Source organism: Balaenoptera musculus, chromosome 2 (genome assembly GCF_009873245.2).
Source record: "Balaenoptera musculus isolate JJ_BM4_2016_0621 chromosome 2, mBalMus1.pri.v3, whole genome shotgun sequence".
Classification (NCBI taxonomy): domain Eukaryota; kingdom Metazoa; phylum Chordata; class Mammalia; order Artiodactyla; family Balaenopteridae; genus Balaenoptera; species Balaenoptera musculus.
Genome location: NC_045786.1, coordinates 12,373,490 through 12,398,378, shown reverse-complemented (window position 1 = coordinate 12,398,378; position 24,889 = coordinate 12,373,490). Strand labels below are relative to the sequence as shown.

Genomic DNA, 24,889 nt, shown 5'->3' with positions numbered 1-24,889 from the left:
CCACTCAGGGGGGGAATGTTTCTTTCTAACTAATGGCTTAACGGTGAGAGTTTCTGCTTTAATTTCCTTGAACTGCCCCCAGAGAAGACTAGGCTCATCCGACTCATCTTTCCCAGCGACAGTACTGACTGAGTAGTTTAAGGAGCATTTACATAAACTGAGATGGTTCCCTTGCAGGTTATTAAGCGAAACTAGAAAGCTGAGATTTCTTTTTTAACCTTAGAATTTGATGCCAAGAAAGTTAAACTTGTCAGTTCTGTAGACTCTCGTTATCTCTGTAAGAATGGCATTTGCACCCTCATCACTGAAAATAGGACGAAGCCCAAGAAAATGACATCATGTTGTGAAAACCTGTGATGGATTCAGTGATCACAGAAGACATCTCCCAACTCTGACCGATCATGGTATACATTTGTTTACAAAATAGTTCTTGGAAGTAACTTTATCTAAAACCTAAGAATACCCAGAACTGCAAAATCAGGTTGAAATCTGAATCTAAATCACCTGACCTCTGGATATGAGGCTAGTGTGACTGAGGAACTGAATTTTTAACTTTATCTAATTTTAATTAATTTTCATTTAAAAATTAATACTCGATTCAGTTCGCGGAAAACATTTTTGTTTATTTGGAATAATCGAGGATGTAAATCTACGTTTTCGTTTATAAATTTTATGAACTCTTAACTACATTCTCATTCTCTGAGTCACTCAAAGAGTATTTTTATTTTTAAGTGCACCGGCCCCGTGCTGAGCGCTGGGAAGAGATCAGAGACCGAAAGGCAGTACTGTCTCTGGGTTGTGGGGTCTCCAGCAAGGCAGACTGACCATCACAGAAAAGGGTTTTGAGAGCTAAGAAAGCACAAAGCAGGAGCCCCTGACCTGGATGCGGAGGGCTGGAACTGCCGTGGTCCTGCGGCATTAGATGCCCCAGGAAACCTTGATCTTCGTGATATCAAAAGAATTTCCTGCTCTAAATACAGATTTCCTGGATATACAAACCCAGTTCATTCATATACAGAAAAATGAACATAAACCAACATCTGATCTGAAAATAAGGCTGCTCATTTTTAATAATATCATTTTTCCACAAGCACATCTTCGGACTCCCTGTGTCATATGATGTTTCAGTTCCTTACAGTCAACAAGGTAGATACTCAGTTATCCCAAATAAAAGAAAACATGAATTTGTTTTCAAGATGGAATCCTTTTTCATTACTAAAGAAATAATCCTGAGTAACGGGAGAGATTAAATACAGAAACTGACTTTTCTCTACATCATAAGACAAGGGGGACACAGGGTTATTTCACCAGTTATGCTGATATTTCCATTGAAAAGAGTCATTCATCAATGTAAAAAAGTTACAGTACCTTTTGAATGGTTTTATGATCCTTTTCTGCCATCTCTTTCAGACTTATAATTTCATCTTCTGTAAACAAAAGGAGAGAGAGGCCAACCATGAAATTACAAGCTTATGGCCCTGTATTCAGTCTGCCTGCTTCAGGGCAGGCTGTACACTGCTGGCAGGCATGGTGGACGCAAGTCCTAGCAGGACTGTGACCTTCACAACTGCCCTTGACATTCACAGCCTTCTTCCTGCTGTTCAGATGGCTGGTCAGATAGGGATTAAGAACTAAGTTCAAGATCCAAGTGTGGCTGAGGGTTGAAAGCTTTTCATCGATACTAGCAAGAGACATTTTTGCTGTTAGTCACAGCCAATACAAACGGCTTTAGCAGGTGGTACTTTATGACTCAGTAAGAACTACCAAAACCTGAAAAAGCATTACTATACCACATCAGAAGAGAAACGAAACTACACTGGTGTGGTATAATTTTACATTCAAGGAATATTGTCCTATATCTGATTTTATCAATGTTTTGCTGTAAATTTTGAATTGCCTACTCATAGCTTTTCATACTGCAGATTAAGGGCATCATCGTGTGACTAACATAAATAGAAAGATAGCAGTACGTGTAAAGACTTTAAAGCAATCTAACTTGGTGATTTAAATGCAATATTTACCAATGTTTATAGATATAAAAAAGAGGGTGTAAAGTCTACAAATGGAAATTTGTACTTAAAATTTGTACCAAAAATTGCAGATAATGTAGTAAGTAGTAGCATATTTTTCTGAAGGGCCAACTCTGTTTCTCCACAAAGCACACCCCAATATATATGCTTAAATATTAAAATGTTAATAAATTTTAGATAATTGATTAAACACATGAAACAGAAATCAGCACAAGTTTCTATCTGTTTATAATATTTCTAAGTGATATAGAATACTGATGAGCACATTTTTTTCAGAGGCCAATGCTTGGCTTAAAAAACAACCACCCTGAGTTAAAAAAGGCATGGCTAAGGGAGTATGACCAATTTCTGTCTCAAGAAAAGAATGAAAATCAAAAGTGGCTAACCAACTGATGTTTTAAATGTAAGTAACCAAACAAACATATGTTTGGAAAAGACAAGCATGGCTATGAATTTTATAAAGTGCCCAATGTACAGAGTTTTCTCAAAAATGACTTTAAAATGTTACCTAATACTGAATTTTCTTTTAGATTGAGCTGGATTTCTTCTTCGAGCTCTGAAATAACTTGAAGCAGTCTCTCATTTTCCACTTTGTACTCCAAATTTTCCTTTTCCAGAGCTGTTCTTAGAGGGCTGCCGTCTTTGATAAAAGAGTCCTAAAAGATGGAGAATTCCATATTTCTAAGCAGGGAGCCAAGGACTTAAATATGCAACACAAGACAATACAGATACAGAAGAGCTATCATATAATTTTCTGAATTCTATTACACACTTATAATATGAATAGTAAAAAGGAAGGAGACTAAATAGAGCTTGCTGGGAGAAAGGCTGCAGTACATTCTGTACAAAGACCACAGCACATGGGGACAGTTTATTGACAGGAATAATGCATATCATACTGTTTGTGTGCCCTCATCATTCAGGTCAATTCATTATGGAGGCAGCTGGGGCCCCTCCACCCACACTTCCCTCTGTGTGTGTCTGAAGTGCTGTCCGCCCGTAACCAGGCAGGCTGGGGAGACCGCGGCTGGGCAGCAGCCGGGGGTGGGTGGGGGGGTTGGGGGGAGGGCAGCAGCGCCGGGGGGGCGGGGCAAAGCGCACGGCCAAGGAGGGGGGCTTGTCGCCTTTGTGGCATTCCCCAGTGTCAGTGCTGCCAGTGTCATGAGGAGCACATCACATGTCAAAGTGGTGACGTTTTCAGGCTGGGAGCCGCATGGAGTCCATCAGGCACACGGATAGCCACACAGTTGGTTTTCTGCTTGGTGAAGGAGCCACCCAGAGGCAATTCATATTCTGAACATTAACGTGGCTTTGCATGCCTGTCACACTGGGACTGTGCAGGCGTTTAACGCTATTGAGGACTTCGGTTTAAATCTCTATGCAAACAGTGATTACCTTGTAAGAAGGTTTCAGGATAACTTACAACAAAAGACTTTAAAGTTATAGTTTTAGTAAAGCAAACTCATTTACATTTTTATTATGTGCGTCTTTTGTTTAAATCTTGCCATGTCCATTATGGGAGAAGCTTTTTCTTACGCAGTAGAAGCTTATTGGGACAGCTAGTCTTCTTTTCTTCTTCTTCTTCTTGTTTGTTTCAAAGCTTTTGAAAACATCTGAATATGCTTGCTTATGGCTGTCTAGATTTTATTGCCACACTTTTTTTTTTGAATTAAGATGTAATGAATTGGAGAAGCTGGTGCAGAACTTTATACTTCATGATGATAAAATATTAAACTGATTATGCAATCTCAAAATATTAAAGAGTATGCTTGAAAGTCATTGTATTGTTACACGAAAAGAGAGAAGCGTCTACATGCCTTCCTTCAAAATTAATATAGACACTAGAAATACTTTTGAACTTTAAATTAATCTTCAGATGAATTATAAGCTATTCTTTTTGTAGCAATGCCATGATTGCAAATACACAAGAATAAATTCTCCTCTCAAAAACAAAACCATTCCTCCCAATATAACTGGTGTCTTTTTGAAACTATACTTTTATTTAACTTTAGAGCTATCTGAAAGTAAATTATTAAAAATGTTTTCCTCTGTGGTCATAACGGTTCAAAAGAAAAATAAGTGGGTACAATGTTTTATAGTACATGAATAAATCCTTGAAAATCAACAAGTGACTTACTAATGAAGTTAGTTATATCAGAGTTAATATTTAAAATAAAGTTGTTAAATTTTGCAGTAAGCCCAATTATGAATCTTCATGATTTTGAGCCACCATTCCATTTAAATTATTTAACCCCAATTCATTCTTAACTAACAAATCTAATAGCTAATAAACAACACTGTTTTCTTAATAAAGAATCCCAGTCATTAATTTCTTGTCCCACATGGTTCAACTTGAGAACATCACAGAAAGTGTTTCTAGACTAAAAAAGCTTTCTTAAAGACAAACAACATTTGCCTTAATAGGCTTAAGCATACATTTCCTAACAGTGGCAGAAAATGAACATTCACTGTGGATTACGTGAGCACCCCTTATTATAAACTAAACGAGAACTATTTGAATTAATCAGATGAAGTGTAAAATTTACTAGGGGTAGCAGCTAATACCTAAGTGGATTTTCTAAAAATCTGGTAGAAAAGCAGGAAACAAGGAAACACCTCCAACTCGAGGGGTTTTTTCCTCCACAAATCCATCGACAGCCCCTGTTCCTGAGAGGTTAACCTTTAGCTCTGTCCCCACCATCTGTCAGCTGCAGGAACTGCAAGTAATTAACTATTCAGATTCTCACAGCAATGAGGACACTCATTAGCAAAATGAACAAAGGGATAGTTCTGGGCGGCTACGGTCATCTGTTACACTCTGAGTGGCAGGTTTTGTGGTGGTGTTCCTTCTACCATCTGCCCACACCACTAGCTTTGGCTCGCTTAAACCATGAGACTTCTTTAAAACAAACTGCGTTAACAAACCGAAGTTAAGAAGGATGGAGATCATTAAAAGGTGGTTAACTAGTTAAAGCTATTAAGAGCCACATTATAGCCTAAGACAGCCAGTGTGTGATCCATAGTCACTCTGGAAATTTAAATTTATAAAGTAACTTGCCAATTTAGAGTTTTTCTATCGTGTAGTGAAAGCTAGGACTTCAAGTGGTGGCTTACATGCTATTTCTCTTGTGAGCCAAGATGTGCAGTATCACTGTTCCCAGGTTTCCGCATCCCAAGCTGAGTCATGAAAGAATCGTTTCTGAAAACAGGTGCACTCCGGAGCCTTGCCACTCAAAATGTGGTCCAAGGACCAGGAGCCTCAGCATCACATGGGAGCTTTTTGAAAATGCAGAATCTCCAGCCCCAGCCCAGAATCTGTATCTTAACAAGAGCTGCAGGTGACCCACACACACAATAATACAGTAAAGGCTGAGAAGCAGTGTTTGGAGCGCCACAGGTGCCTTCCCAGCAGTCTCCCTCCTGCCATATTGGCGTCTCAGTCCTGCAGGCTCCACGTACAGTACTTGGACATCTCAATGTGATGCTGTGGGTAGAGTGGGCTTCTGCTGCATGCCCATGCTGCATGACAGTCACGGAGAAGAGCAGGTGCTTTCCCAGTGAGTGACAACCAGGAAAGCGGCACACTGGGGCAGTGCAGCCCTGCAGAGCTGCCACTCTTGAATGACAGCTCTGTTTCAGAACCGTCAGCAACAAACAGTTACGTTCACCTGTTGGTGGGGGTGAGGGGATGTGGGTGTGATAGTTGCATAGCTCATCCATGCTGGGGTAAGAAAGAAAAATGAAAAATCTTTTCAAAACAACTCCAATTGCAATGAAAGCACATATGCATGTGCCTGGGCACACAGACACACAGGCACACATACCTCGACAGGCTAGTTTCTTTAGCAATTCTCAAGTGGATTTATCAGCGGACTGCATGGCAACCTGATAACTACAGCAGTGTGCCATTAAGTCATTGCAGGTTTTTACAGAACCTGAAAAGACACTCAGCCCTTGAATGTAGTTGGTCTGGGGTGGGGAGGGGTGGGAATTCAACATTAAGGGTGTTCTGACCTGGAGAGATGAGGCTTCTGGAACTTGAAGAGATTCCTTTTACTGATTTCCATCTTGTCATAAATATAAGTTAAACTAGCTGTTTATTAAACCTTCCCTTTCCTATCATATTCTTAGATTTCATTCTACAACAGTCCTAGAGAGGGATTATGACTATTAACTATAAAGCGATTTATATAATTGGACTATGAGAAAGAACAAGCTATTGTGTTTCCTTACTGTTTATTCAGTTTGCTTATTTCAAGCTTTTTGCAAGTTTTTTCCAGTGCTGCATTGACATTTTCTAATTGTTTCTCCAAATTCGGTTTCCAAATCTAGTTTCAGATACTTGCTGTCGCCAGTTTTTTACACCACTAGAGGGAGCAGTCGTATTAGATGAAATTTCAAATTTAAAAGGTAAATCACCTAGAACTTGAGTGCCACGGAGCTCTAGGAAAGCTAGTTCTTAGAGGATCTTTAAAAAGAAATTTCAGACGTTTATTTTATATAACCCGTGGTCTGCTTTTGCAGTGTTCATGTCCGTCCTCCCAAATGTACACTAGCCCTGCTCCGCGTTCTCCTCAGTCAGCCCGGCGCTTTGCTGGGGTCCTAAGGAGCTGGGGAAAATGTATACACCCAGTTCATCAGAAGTCTTACTTTCCTCAAATCTTAAGGTGTTTACAGAAATACTGATGTGGTGTCCTCGGGGACAAACTACAGCGAAACAACCAAGGTCTTCAGGATGCCACCCGAGCCAGAGAACGCCTTCTTATACAAGAGCGGGGCGCTGCCTCCCACTTCCTGTGGTCCTCACCAAGCCCCGCCCACCCTCATCCTCTATACCCAGGCCCTCCAGACAGACCAGTTAACGGACTGAGGACGCTCAGAGGTGTAAACACGCCACGAAAGACCTCGTGTTGTACTGGAAGAAGCTCAATTACCGAATTGGGATGTTCTCAACAGTGCATTTCATGGAAACGTAAACCAGATGGTCATAAGGACTTGTGTATTTCCTCATAATGATAACTAGAATTTATACGCACGTCTTTCTTCAAAGAACTCACGGCATTTCACATCCACTACAACAGGTATCCTCCTCATAACTCTGTTGGCTAGGCAGGTATCACCTCCCATTTCACAAATGGGAAACAAATGGATCAAAATTGCCTTGCTAACTGATGCTGGACATTGTTAGCCAAGGCAGGATTAAAAGCCAAAACTGTTAGTCTTTTTTTAGCCTTTTCTATTAAATTATTTTCTCCAAAAAATAAGAGTAAATATAGACCCAAGACAAGAAAAGTAAATGCAAAAATTGGATGTGCCTCTCCCTCCAAGGCAATCAGAACATGTAAAAAGAAATAATATTCAATTTTATTAGGTCTATGATAATAATACTTAATACCACATTGCTTAGAAGATGCTCTGGTTTTTTTAGAACATAGAGAATTCTAATAGATTAAACAAAGCATTCCTTCCCCAGTTCGTAAATAAAGTCCTTTAGAATGGTGCAAGTTCAATTCCTTATCTTTTCTAACTTTGGGGTTTTAAGTAAGAATACTAGTGTGGGACTTAGATAAACCAAGGACTGCACTTAAAGGGCCCAGCAACCTGCAAGTATTTCTTCCTAGTGTTAACACTTTGATGTATAACTTCTCAGGCTTTTTCCATACATATACATGCATGTGTCAATACTTATGTGTATCTATACACAGGTATTAATATACACTATATATTAATTATAACATACATTATAATGATATACCTATAGACCGTAATACCATAATTATAATAATATAATGTATATATAATATATATACATTATATAAAAGTATATATATATAGATAGATAGATAGATAGCGCAACTTTAATTCTTACTCTATACAGAGGATAAAGCTCCTCCTCCTCATGCGGGCCTTTGGATTCATCTAGACCTCGGTTCTCATGCCACGTCAGCATTTACCAGCTGCACCCGGGATGTAAGTCTGCCTCCTTATCGGTAAACTGAGCTGTGGTGTGAGGAGGTACCCCTGCCAGTTGACACTCAACAGGTTGTGATTCTCTGGCCTCCCTGCTTGCCTCTCCTACTCAAACAATCCACTTCTTGCTCTTAGAACCTAATACGAAAACCCCTCTATGGCTCTGGGTTGTGGCTAGGCAGTACAGCCGGCAGCTCAGAGCTGATCTGAGATGAAAATAAACTCGCCTCTAGGGTCCACACTTTCCAGATCCTTCACATTCACCTCCTTGACAGGCAGCTAAGCTCTCCTTTCTGCTTTATCTCGCTTCGCATTTTTTGTTCTCGTCAGTGCTTTGAGCAGTAAAGCAGCTCCTGGCTCCTACTGCAACGGGGAGAAGAGGGCGAAAACCCTCTGAGAATTTTCCTTCTTGACATTTCCACTTAAGGTCATCCTGTTCCAAGTTGGTTTCTTGGAAGCCTCTGACTTGAGATTGTTTTGTGTCTTTCAAATTATCTGGACTGCAAAAAAGGGTGGGACTCTTCCAAGTTAAAACAAAAATCTATTTACGTTCTCTTCTAGGGTGGGGAAATTTTTGTAGTGGGAGATAGGTTATTTTATTTCTATTACAAATAAAAATTGAGAACAATTATATTGCTCCTATTTATAATTATTTTGGGTTTTCTACACTGTGGTGTCAAGCAGAAAAGGGTTGGACTGGCTTATGTTGTGGAGAGATACCCAAGATACATGCATTGTAATCCCTTTATTCCGACCCCAAGCTTTTAGACAGTTGTAACTTCATTTATATGTATTAAAATGAATTACTCTTTGCTGTGAAACTTACAACTTTTTGAGATCCAAATTCTTCATATTGGTCCAGTTCTTCTCTTAATTCCTTAATGAGTTCTTCTTTCTCCTTCAGTTTTTTTACAAAATCATTTTGACGCCCCTTGCGTCATGCACCAGATGTCTTCTCTTCCACCTCAAGAATGCTGGCTGGAAAAGCGAAAAAAGCATAAGACATAAAGTCAGACACATGCTAGCCCGCACAGAAACCATTTCATGTTTTATTCAAGCTCCTGTCTTGTAAAGTTATTTTATTTTTGCAACTTGCACACAAGTTTTAGTAAATAACTACGTTTATATTGAACAATACACTAAAGTGTCACGGTATACAGCACAGTATTATTCTATGAGACAAAGCATGAGTCTGACTGCATCAGCCATGCCAGGAATAATAATAATAATAGTAAACCTTAATAGTAAATCCACATCATGATTCTGAATGTCCTACCTCAATCTTCCTCTAGAAAGGAAGCCAGCAAAAATTTTGACTGTGTAAGAAAGGAAATGTACTTCAGTGGTGCAACTAATTCCCTCAGTGGTTTGGAATGGAGATGTGAAAAAAAGAAGAACCATTTCTTGACAGCCTATTTTAAGCATTGAGGTGCTAACCTATTGGCAGTCATTACTCTGAAGAATTGTATCACAAAACCAAAACAAGGAAAAATGCTTTAAAAATGATGCCGTTCTTTACTGCCAACATATAAAAACCTCATTTTCAACACAGACATGCAAAAGCATTTTGTCCATTTTGGACTCTTGGGAATTACAGAAGAATTATTTTATTTTTATCATTTATTTGTTACTAATACGTTTGGACACATGGACATACAGGAAATATAGTAAAACCTAACCATATCTGCTAATATATTATATTTCAAAGAGTTAGATTTACAAACTAAAATTGTTCTGTTATATGATGAACACCGGAAGACTGAGAAGAAGAATAATACATCGAGGTAGCATTAAGAGTCAAGCTAAGGACATAACACTGACACAGTCTACACCACACTAATGAAAAACATCAGTAAGTGAATATGCAGTAGAATTAAAAAGAGTGAAAATAGAACAATCTACATGACAATATTAGCTTTTTAATTGGGAGATTTTAAAGAACAGCACTGAGTATGTAGATCTATTCTTCACATCTACTCTGTTTATGTCTACAGTTCAAACGCTCTGCAGAGACTAAGACAGTTACCCCACTGGTGCTCTGAGTGTAAGTGACAGGGCAGCTCAAATCCAACAGGTCTGAACGGAGGTTCCCCATCTTCACTCTCCTCCTTTCTACCTCCCCCATTTAACAGCAGCCCAAGCCAGAAACCGATTTTCTGTCATTTTAAGGACCCCCTCCCCCCTCACCTCACCAAATCCGTTCAACCCACCCCTAAATCACTCCCGAGCCCACCTTCCCCTTCCCTGTTCCCCCGCCTTCATGTTACCACCAAATCCGGGGTCCGCTCGCCCGCACGCAGCAAAGCCAATCTACTGACACCCAGTTGCGGTGCCGTGTGTTTATTGCAAGGCGCCGAGCCGGAAGTCCGGGACAGCTAATGCTCAAAAAACCCGAACTCCCTGATGGATTTCAGCAAAATATTTTTAAAGGCCAGGTGAGGGAAGGGAGCCGAGGATGTGTGATCAGCTCGTGCACCATTCTCAGAGTGGCTGACGGTGAGGTAGCGGGGCGGTGTCACAGGGGTTAATATTATCAGTCCTTAGTCTCCAGGAGGCCTGGGGGCTGGGTGCTCATGGTCATCAAGTGGTTAACATCTTCCATTTGGTGGAGGTTTTAGCATCTGTGAAACAACTCAGGAAATGTGCATCAGATACTGTTACCTGGGTACTTCAGAGAGGAGCTATAGCAGGGGACCTGGGGGAGGGCTCTGTCCCGGGAAGGCCCCCTAGGGTCCTGCTCAGTTACAGTCAGATCCTTGTCTTCACCTGGACTATTGTACTAGCCCTTAACTCACCTCCCTGACTCTTCTTTTGTCCTCTCCAACCAATCTCCACCCTGTGGCCAAACCGATCTTTCTAAAATGCAACTCTTCCCGTCCCCACAGGCTAAAGTCCAAATCCCTTAGCACAATGGACAAAATAGCACCCCTGTTGCTCTGCTGCTGGCTTACCTGGCCCCTGACTCGTGCCAGCCTTCTGTCCCCTTCCCCCGCCAGGCTGGGCATTTAATCAGTGCTGATACTCAGCAGGCAATTTCTCAGAAGCACCGTGGGACCGCAGGTCTCCATGCACTTGGAATTTCTAGGCCACCTAATAAGCTCTTACTTGTCAATCTCCTGAATGGCATTAGAATAGGTTAGCCTGGGCCTGAAGACCAGCTCTGTCACTTAGTAGCTTTGTGAGCTTGAACAAGTTTCTTAAATCCCCTGTGTCTCAGTTTTATCATCTGTAAAATGGGACAAACAATAACACTACCTGAATTGTCGTGAGAACTAAATAAGATAATGCATGTAAACAATTTTGGACAGTGTTTACAGCGCTGTCAGCTCCCAGTATTATATCTTAGCGTTTATTATTGTTGTTACTGTTTGTCATCCAAACCCAGATGCCACCTGCTCTGGGAAGCCTTAGCATCCCTCCCCTGCCCACTTGCCTTCCACTGCTCTGTTCTTTCTATATCTTATAAACATTCTTCTTGGGTCCATTTGTTTATTACTTGTTTTTTGCTCACTAATCTTTATGTTCTGAATAGGATGGATTTATTTGTCCTCCTAAAAAATAGCAAAACAAAGATGCTTCGGACAAGCTGGCCGAGTCATCTCCTTTATAACACAGCACAAACCACCTCTGGGAGCTCATTTAAAATCCCACCAGGAACTGGGCTGAGCTGCTACACACACACACGGCATCGCTGGGGCCAACCTGCCTTTAGGATGCACTCGGCCCCTCTGGACTTCAGGGCAGCGGGGGCCACAGTTCGTTGGAAGAAAAGAAGTTTCACTTCTGACATTTCATAAAGTAATCGTAAGGCCCAAACACATTGGATTCATTTCTCTTCATCTCCAGGAATGTTTCTGATGTTTTACTAGTGTTTATTGAATGAGCTGGGCTCAAGAGGAGGTGAGCAGAAAACAGGGTTTTTTCTTCCCCACCCCTTCAAATCTGATATCCTGTCTCATGTTTCAGTCTCTTAGAAGAACTCTCGGGAAAGTGCCATGACTTTTTTTTTTAACTCTTAGATAGCAACAACAACACAGAAAGAAAGAAAAAGAAAGAAAGAGAGAGAGAGAGAGGAAGAAAGAAAGAAAGGAAGGAAGGAAGGAAAGAAAGAAAAAAGAAAGAGGGAAAGAAGAGAGAGGAAGGGAGGAAGGAAGGAAAGAAAGAAGGAAGGAAGGGCCAAAAAAATTTAAAAACCCCAAAACTCAAACCCCCAAATTCCAATCCACCTGACTAAACCCATCAAAGCTCCTGAACTTTCCCAGTCCCAGCCTCCCTTACACTAGCAGCCTGCAGGGGAGGAGAGGGGTTGAGCCTGGCTTCCTTCTCTAGTATCCAGAGATCTGGTCAAACACCAGCCTAGACGTTGCTGTGAAGGTATTTTTCATGTGAGGTTAACATTTAAATGAATAGACTTTGAGTAAAGCAGATTATCCTCCACACTGTGGGTGGGCCTCATCCAGTCAGCTGAAGGCCTTCAGAGAAAGACTGAGATCCCCAGAGGAAGAGGGAAGAGGCAGATTCTTAACCACTGCACCAACAGGGAAGCCCACCATTCAGAGACTTTTAAAAACAATTTTAGGGCTTCCCTGGCGGCAGAGTGGTTAAGAATCTGCCTGTCAATGTAGGGGACACGGGTTCAAGCCCTGGTCCAGGAAGATCCCACGTCCTGCGGAGCAACTAAGCCCATGAGCCACAACTACTGAGCCTGCGCCCTACAGCCCACGAGCCACAACTACTGAGCCCACGTGCCACAACTACTGAAGGCCGCAAGCCTAGAGCCCGAGCTCCGCAACAAGAGAACCCACCACAATGAGAAGCCCGTGTACCACAACAAAGAGTAGCCCCCGCTGGCTGCAACTAGAGAAAAGCCCGCTCGCAGCATCAAAGATCCAACGCAGCTAAAAATAAATAAAATAAATAAAAACAATTTTACTATTTTACCATTTTAACAAACTCATTTTTTAACATGACAGCCTTGAAACGGATTTGGGTAATCCTGAATTGAATCTTCATCTACATTTGAGAAAGTAAAGAAGAGAACAAACCTGAAATGCTTTCCTCGAAACAAGCACTACTACTTGCTATCCATAAAAAGGTTGCAGTTCTGCAAAATGAGCTACGAGTTGTTTGCAAGATCTCTTCAAAGTTACCAAAAAAGACACGTGAGTATTTGATGGGGAAGACATCCTGGGAGAATATTTGAAGACAACTTATAACAATTTTCCATTACAGTAGATGATGGCTTAGCTAGAGGGGAGAAGACATGAATATCAGGCTTTCCTCCAAATATCTGAGTGAAGACACTCGGAAGAGGAGTTAGTTCCATTTACCTTTCCTTCTGAACACCGATTATAGTCTCACCGAAAAGGAAGGCATTGAGATAAAAACTTAGATATTAAAATCTGCATTTTTCTGCAATCCATTTGAGTTTAACTCTAGTCTTTTTTTTGTCTTTTTATAGAAATATAATCAATATGATGCTACACATGAAGCATTTTGCAGAGTGCCTGGGCCATAGTAAATACGTTGCTAAGTGATAACTGCTTTCATTGTCATTAATTATCTGCCTAGGGAAAAGGAGGAAGTTTCCCCAAGCGCTGTTACTCACAGATATTTAACTAATGCCCTGTCACCAATGCCACCTAAGACAAAAGAACTGGAGCCCCAGACTATGTCAGATTCAAGGAGATCAGGTCTGTGCAGAACGATGGAGGTACAGCTTATGCAGGGCTCTCTCTACTCCTGTGTATCCTTTTCTCAGGGTAAACATCCCTCCCCATCCCCCTCTTCTCCTCCAAAGTCCCCCCAACAGTCAGTTCCCTAAGGCCCTCTGACTGGCCCAGATTTTACTCACAGAAGAAAGAATACCCACTAAGAAGGTAATGACGTCATCATTAGCCCCCAGTTAGTAAAGGAGAGGGAGGTGATTTGATTTGAGGAAATGAAATTCTGATGGTTCTATTTCAAGCACTCTGGGCGTGCGGATGTGCCTAAGACTTTTGAACAATAGGACGTATTCTCCTCTTACTCTGGCACCCTAAGAGAGCTCTTCTACACAAAGAGTGCTGCAAGAACACATCAGCATCCATTCTGTACATATTCATAGGACCTACGATGCACAGTTCTGGGCTAGTCACAAATTATTCTATGTATAAGAGAAGCCTCATCATCCAGTGTAGACAGAGAACAGAAAAAAGCTGCCAAGTCTCTCTAAAATTCTCTTTAAAAGACCTGGGAGACCATCATCTAAAGAAGCGTCTAAGTACATGCAGTACGTAAGACACAGGAAGTGAGCGTATTCCAAACTTGAAAGCAAAATTAAACCATGTTCCATGCCGAAGGGTCTGAACTGAGAATCACCTCCACCAGGCTGCCAGCCTTCATCTGCACTTCACCTTGATGCCTCTGCAAAGACATGCCTTAGTCTAATTCAGACTCTTCAGTTTTATAAAAGTCACAGGACTCTCTTCTCTGCCAGGAGCTACATGCATCACATGGGGTGTGAGGCTGGTTATAGGTTTTCCCAATGCATTAGTGCCAAAGAGCTGTGTCCCTACCCCAACTCTGCTCCCTCCTTAGGATACACATTTGATTCCCCACCTTGACAAGGCGAGGAAGCGCCCGGTCCTTCCCCATTCAGGAATGAGGGGCAGAGTCTAAACCACTTGGGCCTCTGTAAAGGGACTTGATTCATCTCGGCAACGCTTTTCTGGGAGCATTTAAGAAACCAATCTCAGGAGTTAGATCACTTCTGTGTCATCCATTCTAGCCTGATTTTTCTTAATCTTCTCTGGTTCCCTGATCCCCATTTGGCTGTGTACACCTAACATCCATCTCAAGTCCCTCTGACTTTAACTCTTTTTTGACCTACTTTTCTGGTTCAGTTTTGGCCTTCCCCCATAAATATATATTCTATTTTTACTTTATTGCCCAATGCACCAAGACTGTAGGTTAATTAACATTTCTACAATCAGCCCATCTCAAAGGACTAATTAGTCTGACCCTCCTTCCATCCAGCTGCTCCAACAAGGAATGGATTCAATAAACTATTCCAAACAAAAAGCCGTTCTTATGTTTAATGATGAATTACAGGTAGGATTCCCTTCAAATTCAGTAGAAATGATCACTCTCTTGAGTACTATTTAATATTATTCTGCAACTTCTGTCTAGTGTAAAAAAGTGATATACATTTGAGAATTTAAGGCATATTATCATTTTCAGTTAGTAGATGTAAATATTTAGAAAATACAGATGGGACTTCCCTGGTGGCACAGTGGTTAAGACTCCGCAATCCCAATGCAGGGGGCCTGGGGTTCGATCCCTGGTCAAGGAACTGGATCCCACATGCATGCCGCGACTAAGGGTTCGCACGCCAAAACTAAGGAGCTGATGAGCCACAACTAAGGAGTCCGCCGGCCCCAACTAAGACCTGGCGCAACCAAATAAATAATAAATAAATAAATAAATAAATAAAATTTTAAAAAAAGAAAATACAAATAAATTAAAATCTGTTAAAATGAGATCTGATAATCCCACATTTGGAAATCTATCAACAAAGTGGTTGGAAACAGTAGTTATAAAAATGAGTGGTTTCACATCAAAAACATTATGCTGAAGTAAAAGAAGTCAATGAAAGAGCCACATATTGTACAATCCCATTTATATGAAATAGTCAGAACAGGTAAATCCATAGAGACAGTAGTTTAGCAGTTGCCAGAGATTTGAAACAGGAGAGGAAAGGGAGAGGGGAGAATAGGGAATGACTGCTCTTGGGTACAAGCTTTCTTTGGGGGGGTGACGAAACTGTTTTAAAATTAGCTTAGGGTGGGAATCCCCTACCAGTCCAGTGGTTAGGACTCGACGCTTTCACTGCCGGGGCCCAGGTTTGATCCCTGGTCAGGGAACTAAGATCCCAGAAGCCATGAGGCCAAAAAAAAAAAAAAAAATCGATTAGTGTGATGGCTGCACAACTCTGTAAATATACTATAAGCCATTGAACTGTACACTTTAAATGAGTGAATTTTATGCTGCGTAAATTATATCTCAATACAGCTGCTAAAAATCAACTGTTTCCATGTATATCAAAATACTCAAAATATGACAAAAATTGTCTTATCTTCTAAAAACATAAAATATTTAGGAATAATTTAGTTGTATGAAAAAGATATACAACCCACGTAAATAAAATTATAAAACTCTATTGAGATACATGAAATAAGACATAAGTGAATCAAGAAATATTCTTGGATAGGAGGACTGACTATTGTAAATGATACAAATTTCTTCCAAAATTCATGAATAAATTTCCAAACAGTTCCATTTTAATAAAAATGCCAAGGGAGGCCGTTTTGGAATGGAAGTAAACACAATTATTTTTAAATTTATCTGGAAAAATAAGAGAGCAAAGACATTTTCGAGAAAGAGAACTAATGAAAAAAGACCCAGACTTACCATATTATAATGCTAAAAATATTAAATACCAAAAAAGCAATGGAGAGCTATAACACTGCATAGATAATCTTATATAGCCACAAAATAGCAGAGATAACCTTGAGATAAACCTTATTGTTGGTGTATGATGAGTGTTAATTAAACAAGGAGGCCATCAGACTGAGGTGGCTCTAATACCTTAGCAGCCTATGTAGGCAAACCCAAACCTGAGCGTGCAGCTGCCTCAAGGTTAAGAAATCAATACCTAAGGACAACCAGTCACAAACAACCAATGAGGCTTTTCCTTAGAAGGCAAACACTTAAGCTACAGCCAATAACCTCCTTGCTTTCCTTCTACCTTTTCTCTATAAAAGTTTTTCCCCTGACTCCTGTGTTGGAGTGCTCCTAACCACTTCTGATTTAGTGCTGCCTGACTCGAATCAATTTTCGCTCAAATAAACTTAAAAAAAAAAATTTTGTTTTTACTCATCCCTCCCCCCTTTTATTGAAATATAATTGACATACAATATTATATTAGTTTCAGGTGTACAACATAGTGGTTCAATATTTGTGTACATTACCAAATGATCACCACAGTAAGTCTAAGTTACCATCTGTCACCATACTAAATTGTTACAATTTTATTGACTATATTCCTTATTTTGTACATTACATCCCCATGACTTATTTATTTTTGTTCAGATAAACTCTTAAAAATGTAACATGCCTCAGTTTATCATTTAACATGAGAGAAACATCATAAATCAATGAAAAAGGAAAAGATATTCAACAAATGATGCTGGGAAAATTGCTTATTAATTTGAAAGCTAGTGACAGTCTCCCAAACTTTTATTCCTCCAGTCTCTATAAGGGTTTTTTTTTTTTTTTTTTTTTTGGCTGTATTGAGTCTTCATTGCAGTGTGCGGGCTTCTCGTGGTGGCTTCTCTTGTTGTGGTGCTCAGGTTTCAGTAGTTGTGGCATGCAGGCTCTAGAGCACAGGCTCAGTAGTTGTGGTGCACAAGCTTAGTTGCTCCGTGGCATGTGGGACCTTCCCGGACCAGGACTCGAACCCGTGTCCCCTGCACTGGCAGATGGATTCTTAACCACTGCGCCACCAGGGAAGTCCTCTCTAAGGGTTTTACATGCTCCTAAATCCCTCTGTGTCTGAGGGACCTAGAGTACTGTGTTTTCTTATCTGAATCAGAGCTGACACATTTCCAAGACCAAACGAAGCTAAATAAAGTGTAATTTTTATCAAAACTTTTTCTTTTATCTGAAAATAAGGTACTATAATATCACACAAGAAATTGTTTTAATAGTTAAATAGATTTAAAACCTTGCTCCATTGCTGAAAAAGCACTTGTACCTGTATCCTGAACTGGTCTCCAGAGGGCAGCAGAGAGTCATTTACTCTTAACCAAAAGTGTGTACTTTGGTTGTTTTTTCAACTCTTCTGTTCTTTCTTATGACTAAGCCTTAACAAACTGGGTGGCCAGGATTTGGAAGGCTGTCTGAGGTCATGGATCAAAGTGATGCCAACAAGCCAAAGCAAAGATTCAAAGAATCACTTTTATATCTTTAAAATAATTCTTTAATTAGATAAACCAATGAACCACAATTAATACACTGTTGGCTAAGCATATTTAACCAGCACATGTTTATGAAACACTGATGCATATAAAGCATTTAATCCTTTCAGGGCTTTCTATTCCTAGACATACAAAAAGCATATAGAAAGAGTGATAGTCACTTATTCTGTCATATTTTTTGAGCATTTGATACACACTAAAAGTTTATCAGTGACCCAGAAATTGTTGAAGACACAAAGGGTTATAAAAGCATGTTTCAAAAAAAAAAAAAATCATGTTATTCTGACTTACTTTGTAAACAAAAAAAATTCTGGATAGATAGGTGAAATGCTTCTATAAGCTGACAAAGTAAGGAATAGTTAGGCCAAAATTAAGTGAATGCAGACATCCAGAGACGTATGCAGGACACTGAAACTGGCCTGTACTCCAGGGCATTGCGAACCAGTAATTTGAACTTTGGTTTTCACCTCTTAACAGGGCACAGAGAAAAGGCATCACATAGGTCTTCCTCAAAGTGGTGATTCTAAATAATAGGAGACTACCCCATTAAGGTTGAGACACCAAAGGGCCATCTCTTCAGCGTGAGAAGGAACTAGAAGTAACCACCTTGAACCCTGTACCTCCTCCCATCCCAGTAAAAGTGAAATTGCCTCCTGTCTGGAAACTTGGCTCAAAGTATAGAGGTGGAGAAAAGTTTCTTCTGAGTTTTATAGGCATGAGATGGCCCACATTCATACATCTGGGTGGTCTAAAATGCCTCAAGCTGAGAATTAGGTTAAAGCGGTCACAGACCCAGGAGTCTCGCAGAAGCAAACAGAAATCTTCTCTACAGAGACTCACCTCTATTCCAGGCCTCAAAGAGTTTCTGCAGAAATATGAGTTCACAGTCAAAAATCGTGAAACCCGAAAGTAAAGGACATATCATGAGCGACAGCCAGTACTTATTAGACCCTCAAAGATAGAAGACATGGAAATTGTGAAACATGGAATATCAATCAAGCACACTGAAATATATTTATAGAAATAACAGGACAAGTTATGGGCAAAGAGCCAGAGCCATTAAAAAATAACCAAACAAACCAAATATAGAACTCCTAGTGATAAAAAACATTATAAGTGATATTTTAAAACTCAATGAAAATGGATAAAATAGTAATAAAAATATTCAGTGGGGTTTAAAAATATAGGATTAAAAAATACGAGAGTAATGAGATATATATTAAGCCTTTATTCCAAGAAATTTTTGAGTTTAAAGGAAATAAAGGCCCTAGACAAATATTTCACTATATCTGACTCGAAAGGAATACAAAACCCAAATAGTCTCATAATCAGTAAGGAAATTGGGAGTTCAAAATATGTCAATCAATCAATCAACTCCTCTAGGCCCAGGTGGCTTCCCTGGCAGTTCTAAATATTTAAGGAAGAAAAAGTTCTAATTTTACACAAATGCTCCTAGGAAACAAAATGCGGATAACATTTCCCAGCTCATTTTGTGAAGCTACCATAATCCTGATTCCCAAACCCAAAAAGAATAGTATAAAAAAGGAAAAGTATAGCTCACCATGCTGATGTTCACAGGTTTAAAATATCCTAAGCAAAAGATTAACACACTAAGTTCAGGAACAGATTTTAAAAAGAAACAAACAAAAAAACACATCACGACCAAGTTGGGCTTATACAAAGAAAGTAAGGTTGATTTCACATTTTTAAAAATCAGCTAATTAATTTCACCACACTAATAGATTAAGGGGAAAAAAATGATATGGCCTCTCAATAGATGCATAAAACCCCACATTTTACAAAATTAAAATTCATTCATGATTTTTTCAAAAGTCTCTTCGCAAAAGAAATAGCCTGATAGTATCTACAGCAAGTATTACGTGTAATGTTGAAATACTGTATTCAGTATTAATATAAAATAAGGATGCTTGCTGTCATCACTTTTACTTAACAATTTGCTAGATGCCCCAACAGTGCAGCTGGCAGAGATGAATGAATGAATGAAGAAATGGTGTAAAATTGTAGGACAGCAAAATTTGCCATCCCCAAATGTGTCTCTTTGGCATGAGGATTGATTGGGCTGATTATTTTTAAGAAACAGAAAACTCAGAAAGTTTTTCTTGTTACCTCCCCCTTAGCTGCCTAAAGAATTTAGATAAAGGGCCTGTCTCCAGAATGGAGCTATCACCAGAGATATCTGTAAAGAATATGGACTAGGTATGCTGGGAGAAACTTGGCAGGGCCTATAGATCAGGGTCCACTCTGCATCCCATTGTCTCTGCAGGACCCAGCAAACATTTGTTTACCAAACATTTGCTTTTCCATCTCTATTTCCTTCCTCCCCCTTGAGGTCCCAAACCATACCCCCAACACCCTCTTTTGTCTCTAGCTGAAGATGGTATTTAAGGTGAGGGTTTCAGCCATTTTGGCAAGTTACTCAGTTTTCCTGGGTCTCTCCCATGTGTACATGTTATTAAACTTTTGTTTTCTCTTGTTAATCTGTCTCATGTCAACTGAATTCTTAGAGCAGCCAGAAGAACCTAGAATGGTAGAAGAAAATATCTTCCTCCCTGACATAGATGTATTTTAAAATGTATATGGAAGAACAAAGAAAGAGCCATGAATATTCAAGCCATCCTGCAGAAAAGAAAATGAGACAACTTATCTTACCAAACACCTACAATTAAGTACTGATGTAAGCAGATGGGGTAGGGGGTCCCGGGAGAAAGAGAACCAGGCGTGGCTTAAGCCATTTGGTGATCTAAGCCTGGCCACAATGCTTGCCCAGTAATTAAGGATCTAAAGGGAAGTGAGGGAAATGCAGGAACAAAGGAAGAGCAGTCAAGAAACAATAGTTCAGCGATAAAAGAGAGTCCTAGTTCCTCCTCAAGGGATGTACATAACAATCTGACACCTGTCTTCGAGTTCTGCAGGAACTAAGGCCCCCATCCAGGTGGAGGACAGAACGATGATGTTGACCCTCTTGACTTCAATCAACTAAAGCCAGGACTCTGTCAACCTTTGCCCCAATTCTATGCTGAATTCTCCTCTGCCCAAGTCCCTTTATGAATATGCATGAACCCTTAGCTTAAACGTCCCCAATTTTGCTGTTTGGGGAGACACTGCTTTGCGAGAGATAACCAGTGTTCCCCTTACTTGCTGCAAGTAATAAGTCCTTCCTTCTCCCAATCTTTGGCTTGGTTGTGTCTTTTGGCTCAACACCCACCAAGAGGCGAACCCAGTTTTGGGGTAACATTAATTTTAGTGGGATTTCCCACAAGGATAGATAATCTAACGAATGGAACAGAACAAAATACCCCAAATCTGACCTACACACATACATGGAGTTCTGACATGACACATTATCTTCTGTCATTAACTTGAGAACCTGGGGGATCATTATGGGGAAAAAAATTAATCCCTCCTTCACATCAATACTAAAAATCAATCCCAGTGGATTAAAGACCTGTATGTAAAAGACAATAATATAGAAATCTTAGAAGACTTTAAGATATAGCAGCATTTTTAAAACAAAACACAGAATGTGGAAACCATGAGGAAAAGATAGGAGTTTGACTACATTAGTGTAGAAAAAAACTTTGGTTTATCAAAAAACACTGTAAAAAGAGTGAACAGGGGACTTCCCTGGTGGCGCAGTGGTTAAGAATCCGCCTGCCAATGCAGGGGACACGGGTTCGAGCCCTGGGCCGGGAAGATCCCACATGCCGCAGAGCGACTAAGCCCATGCACCACAGCTACTGAGCCCACACGCAGCAACTACTGAAGCCCGCATGCTCTAGGGCCCGTGCTCCGCAACAAGAGAAGCCACAACTAGAGAAAGCCTGTGTGCAGCAACGAAGACCCAATGCAGCCAAAAAATTAAAAAATTTTTGAAAGAGTGAACAAAAAACCAAGAGAAGACATGTGCAACACATAAAACAAACAAAAGATGAGTATCCAAAATATGTTTTTTAAAATACTCTTATTAACCAAAAAGAAAACAAATAACACAATAAACAATGAATTTGAACAGGCACGTCACAGAACATGAAAACTGAATGGCCGATACACATATTTTTAAAAGGGTTAACCATATTAATAATCAAGGGAAACACAAATCAGACACAATGAAATAGTTTCATGTCCATGAGATCAACAAACATTTAAACACCTGACAATATCAAGTCTCGGTGAAGAAGAGTAACAAATATTTTCATATTATGATCAGTTTGGAAGGCTCTTGGCCTTAGATAATAAATATGAAAATCCACATACTCTCTATTCCACTCTTACAAACATACTTTAAAAGCACTCTCGCACATGTGTACCTGAGACAGTACAAGAATGTGCAGAACAGAACTGTAAGAGCAAATGGCAATTTCATATGCCTCAGCATAATAAAACTTGAAAAGGATTACAGATATCTTAAGGGCAGTTTACTATATCTGAAATCTGTGGTCAGTGGACAGAAAACTGTAAGCCTAAACACTAACACAGGATGATAAAGGGCCAGAAAAAGACAGCAACACCAAGGAGTGTCATGAATTTGTATAAGAGCTTATTTGTTTCACAAACATTTAGACTGCACTTATCATGTGCCCAACACTATTGTAAGTGCTTCACAAGGATCAGTTCATTTCATCCTCAAAACAGGCCTATGAGCTGGGTACTAATATGATCCTCATTGGACAGATGAAGAAACTGAGGCAGAGAGGGTGAGTATTTTGCCCAAGGTCACATGCAATTAAGTGGCAGAGCCAGGATTCGAACGCAAGTAGTTTGACTCCCAAGTCCTTGTATTAAAACATACACTACGCTAACTCCTAACCATGATGCTATATTGTGCTGGCAGAACCACTAGGGAAGTAGTTTATCCAACAAATGCAATTAAATCGCTTACTGATGTGAGCGTAAGGATACTGTTCCAGCTATCTAATAACACAGCTCCCCAAACTTCGTGGCGTAAAACAACTATTTATCATGCTCACTCACTAAGGAATTAGGACAGGAACAGCAGGATGGCATGCTCTTGCCCAATAATGCCAGGACCCCAGATGGCAAGACTAAATGCCTGGGGGCTGGATGACTTGAAGGCTGGGCTCAGTTGGGCCAATGGCCCCAGTACCCACATGCAGACTCTCCAGATGGCTTGGGCTCCTAACAGCATGGCAGCTGGATTCGGAGGGCAAGAATCCAAAGGGCAAACATCCCGAGAGCATAGGATGTAGTTGCAAGGCTTCTTCTGTCCCTGCCTTCAAAGTCGTGCAGCATCACATTCTGTCTTTATGACCAAGTCACGGAGGCCCCTCAGATCCAGGGACGGGGAATTAGGCTCCACCTCTGGGTGGCGGAGGAGCAAGGAAACCTTGCGGAAGAGCAGGTGAGTGGGAGACAGTGTCAGGGTCACCTTTGGAAACACAACTTGGCCCAGAGTCACAGAGACTGTTGACAGGGCAATAGGTTCTGGGATATTTTTAGCCACAGGTAACTGAACAGGCAATTAACAGTGGCTTAAATTCTAAGGGGGTTTTTGTCTCATGACATAAAAGGGCCAGAGGCAGAGCAAGTCCAGAGTTAGTTAGTTGCTCGGTGATGTCATCAAGGACCCCAGTGCTTTCTGTTTTTCTAGTCTGCTACCCTTGGCACGTCCTAAGTATCCCACTCCTTGCTTTTAGGTTGGTTGCAGCAATTCCAAGCATCAGGAGACATAATAATGTCAAACAAAGAAAAAGAGGGGTATATTTTCCCTTGAGTCTCTTTTAATTAAAAAAAAAAAAGAATAGGGACTTCTCCGGCGGTCCAGTGATTAAGACTCCGAGCTTCTACTGCAGGGGGCAGGGGTTCGATCCCTGGTGGGGGAAGTAAGATCCCACATGCTGCAAGGCACAGCCAAAAAAAAAAAAGAAGAATAACCTCCTTTCTAAACCTCACAGTTAACTTACCTTCAGGTCACACTGGACCTGACCTGGCCCTTGTTCATGCCATAGCTGGGAAAGAAGCTGAGAAAGGATCTAGCATTTTGGCTTCATAGTAAGAAGTGCTTCTGCTAATAAAAAAAAAGGAAGGGGAAGAATGACAGTGGAGCCACCAGTATCTGCCACAAGTTCAGGCAACCTCCATTCATTTAGCAATTATTAGCTGATTGCTAATTGTGTACCAGGCACAGCGCTAAGAGGCAGGGCATGGCGGTGCGTAAGACAAGCATCACTACCCTTATAAGGCTTACAGTGCAGCACAAAACAGAGACACGTAACAAGCAATCACATAACTCAATCAAAGGTGTTCAGTACTATGAAAAAGAGGTATGCAATCAAAGTACGATTTGCTGTAAATAAAGCAATATTTCTTTATGGAAATATACTGCAATGAAAGACAAGATTATAGTTATAAATACTAAAAGAATCACAAGGTCCTCGCTAAGATTAAAAAATAATCATTGGGGGGGCTTCCCTGGTGGCGCAGTGGTTAAGAATCTGCCTGCCAATGCAGGGGACACGGGTTCGAGCCCTGGTCTGGGAAGATCCCACATGCCGCGGAGCAACTAAGCCCGTGAGCCACAACTACTGAGCCTGCGCGTCTGGAGCCTGTGCTCCGCAACGGGAGAGGCTGCGACAGTGAGAGGCTCGCGCACCGCGATGAAGAGTGGCCCCCGCTCGCCACAGCTGGAGAAAGCCCTCGCACAGAAACGAAGACCCAACACAGCCAAAAATAAATAAATTAATTAATTAATTAAAAAAAAATAATAATAATCATTGGAAATGATTAAGAGAAGGAAGCATGGTGTCTGGCAGATAGATCGCGTCCCCATCATTAGAAAAGTTACTCCCTTGAGGATCTGAGACCGCTCCCTGGGATTTACTGCAGACCTGA

The 24,889-nt window shown here is 40.6% G+C and overlaps 1 protein-coding gene across 1 annotated transcript in view; it reads right to left on the bottom strand.

Moving 5' to 3' along the window:
• C2H10orf67 (chromosome 2 C10orf67 homolog) overlaps nucleotides 1–24,889 on the bottom strand; it is a 114,595-nt gene that overhangs the window by 57,197 nt on the left and 32,509 nt on the right. The window contains 4 exon segments of the mRNA XM_036840214.1: nucleotides 1,369–1,427; nucleotides 2,539–2,686; nucleotides 8,827–8,931; nucleotides 21,357–21,388. Coding sequence (XP_036696109.1) covers nucleotides 1,369–1,427; nucleotides 2,539–2,686; nucleotides 8,827–8,931; nucleotides 21,357–21,388 — 344 coding nt within the window.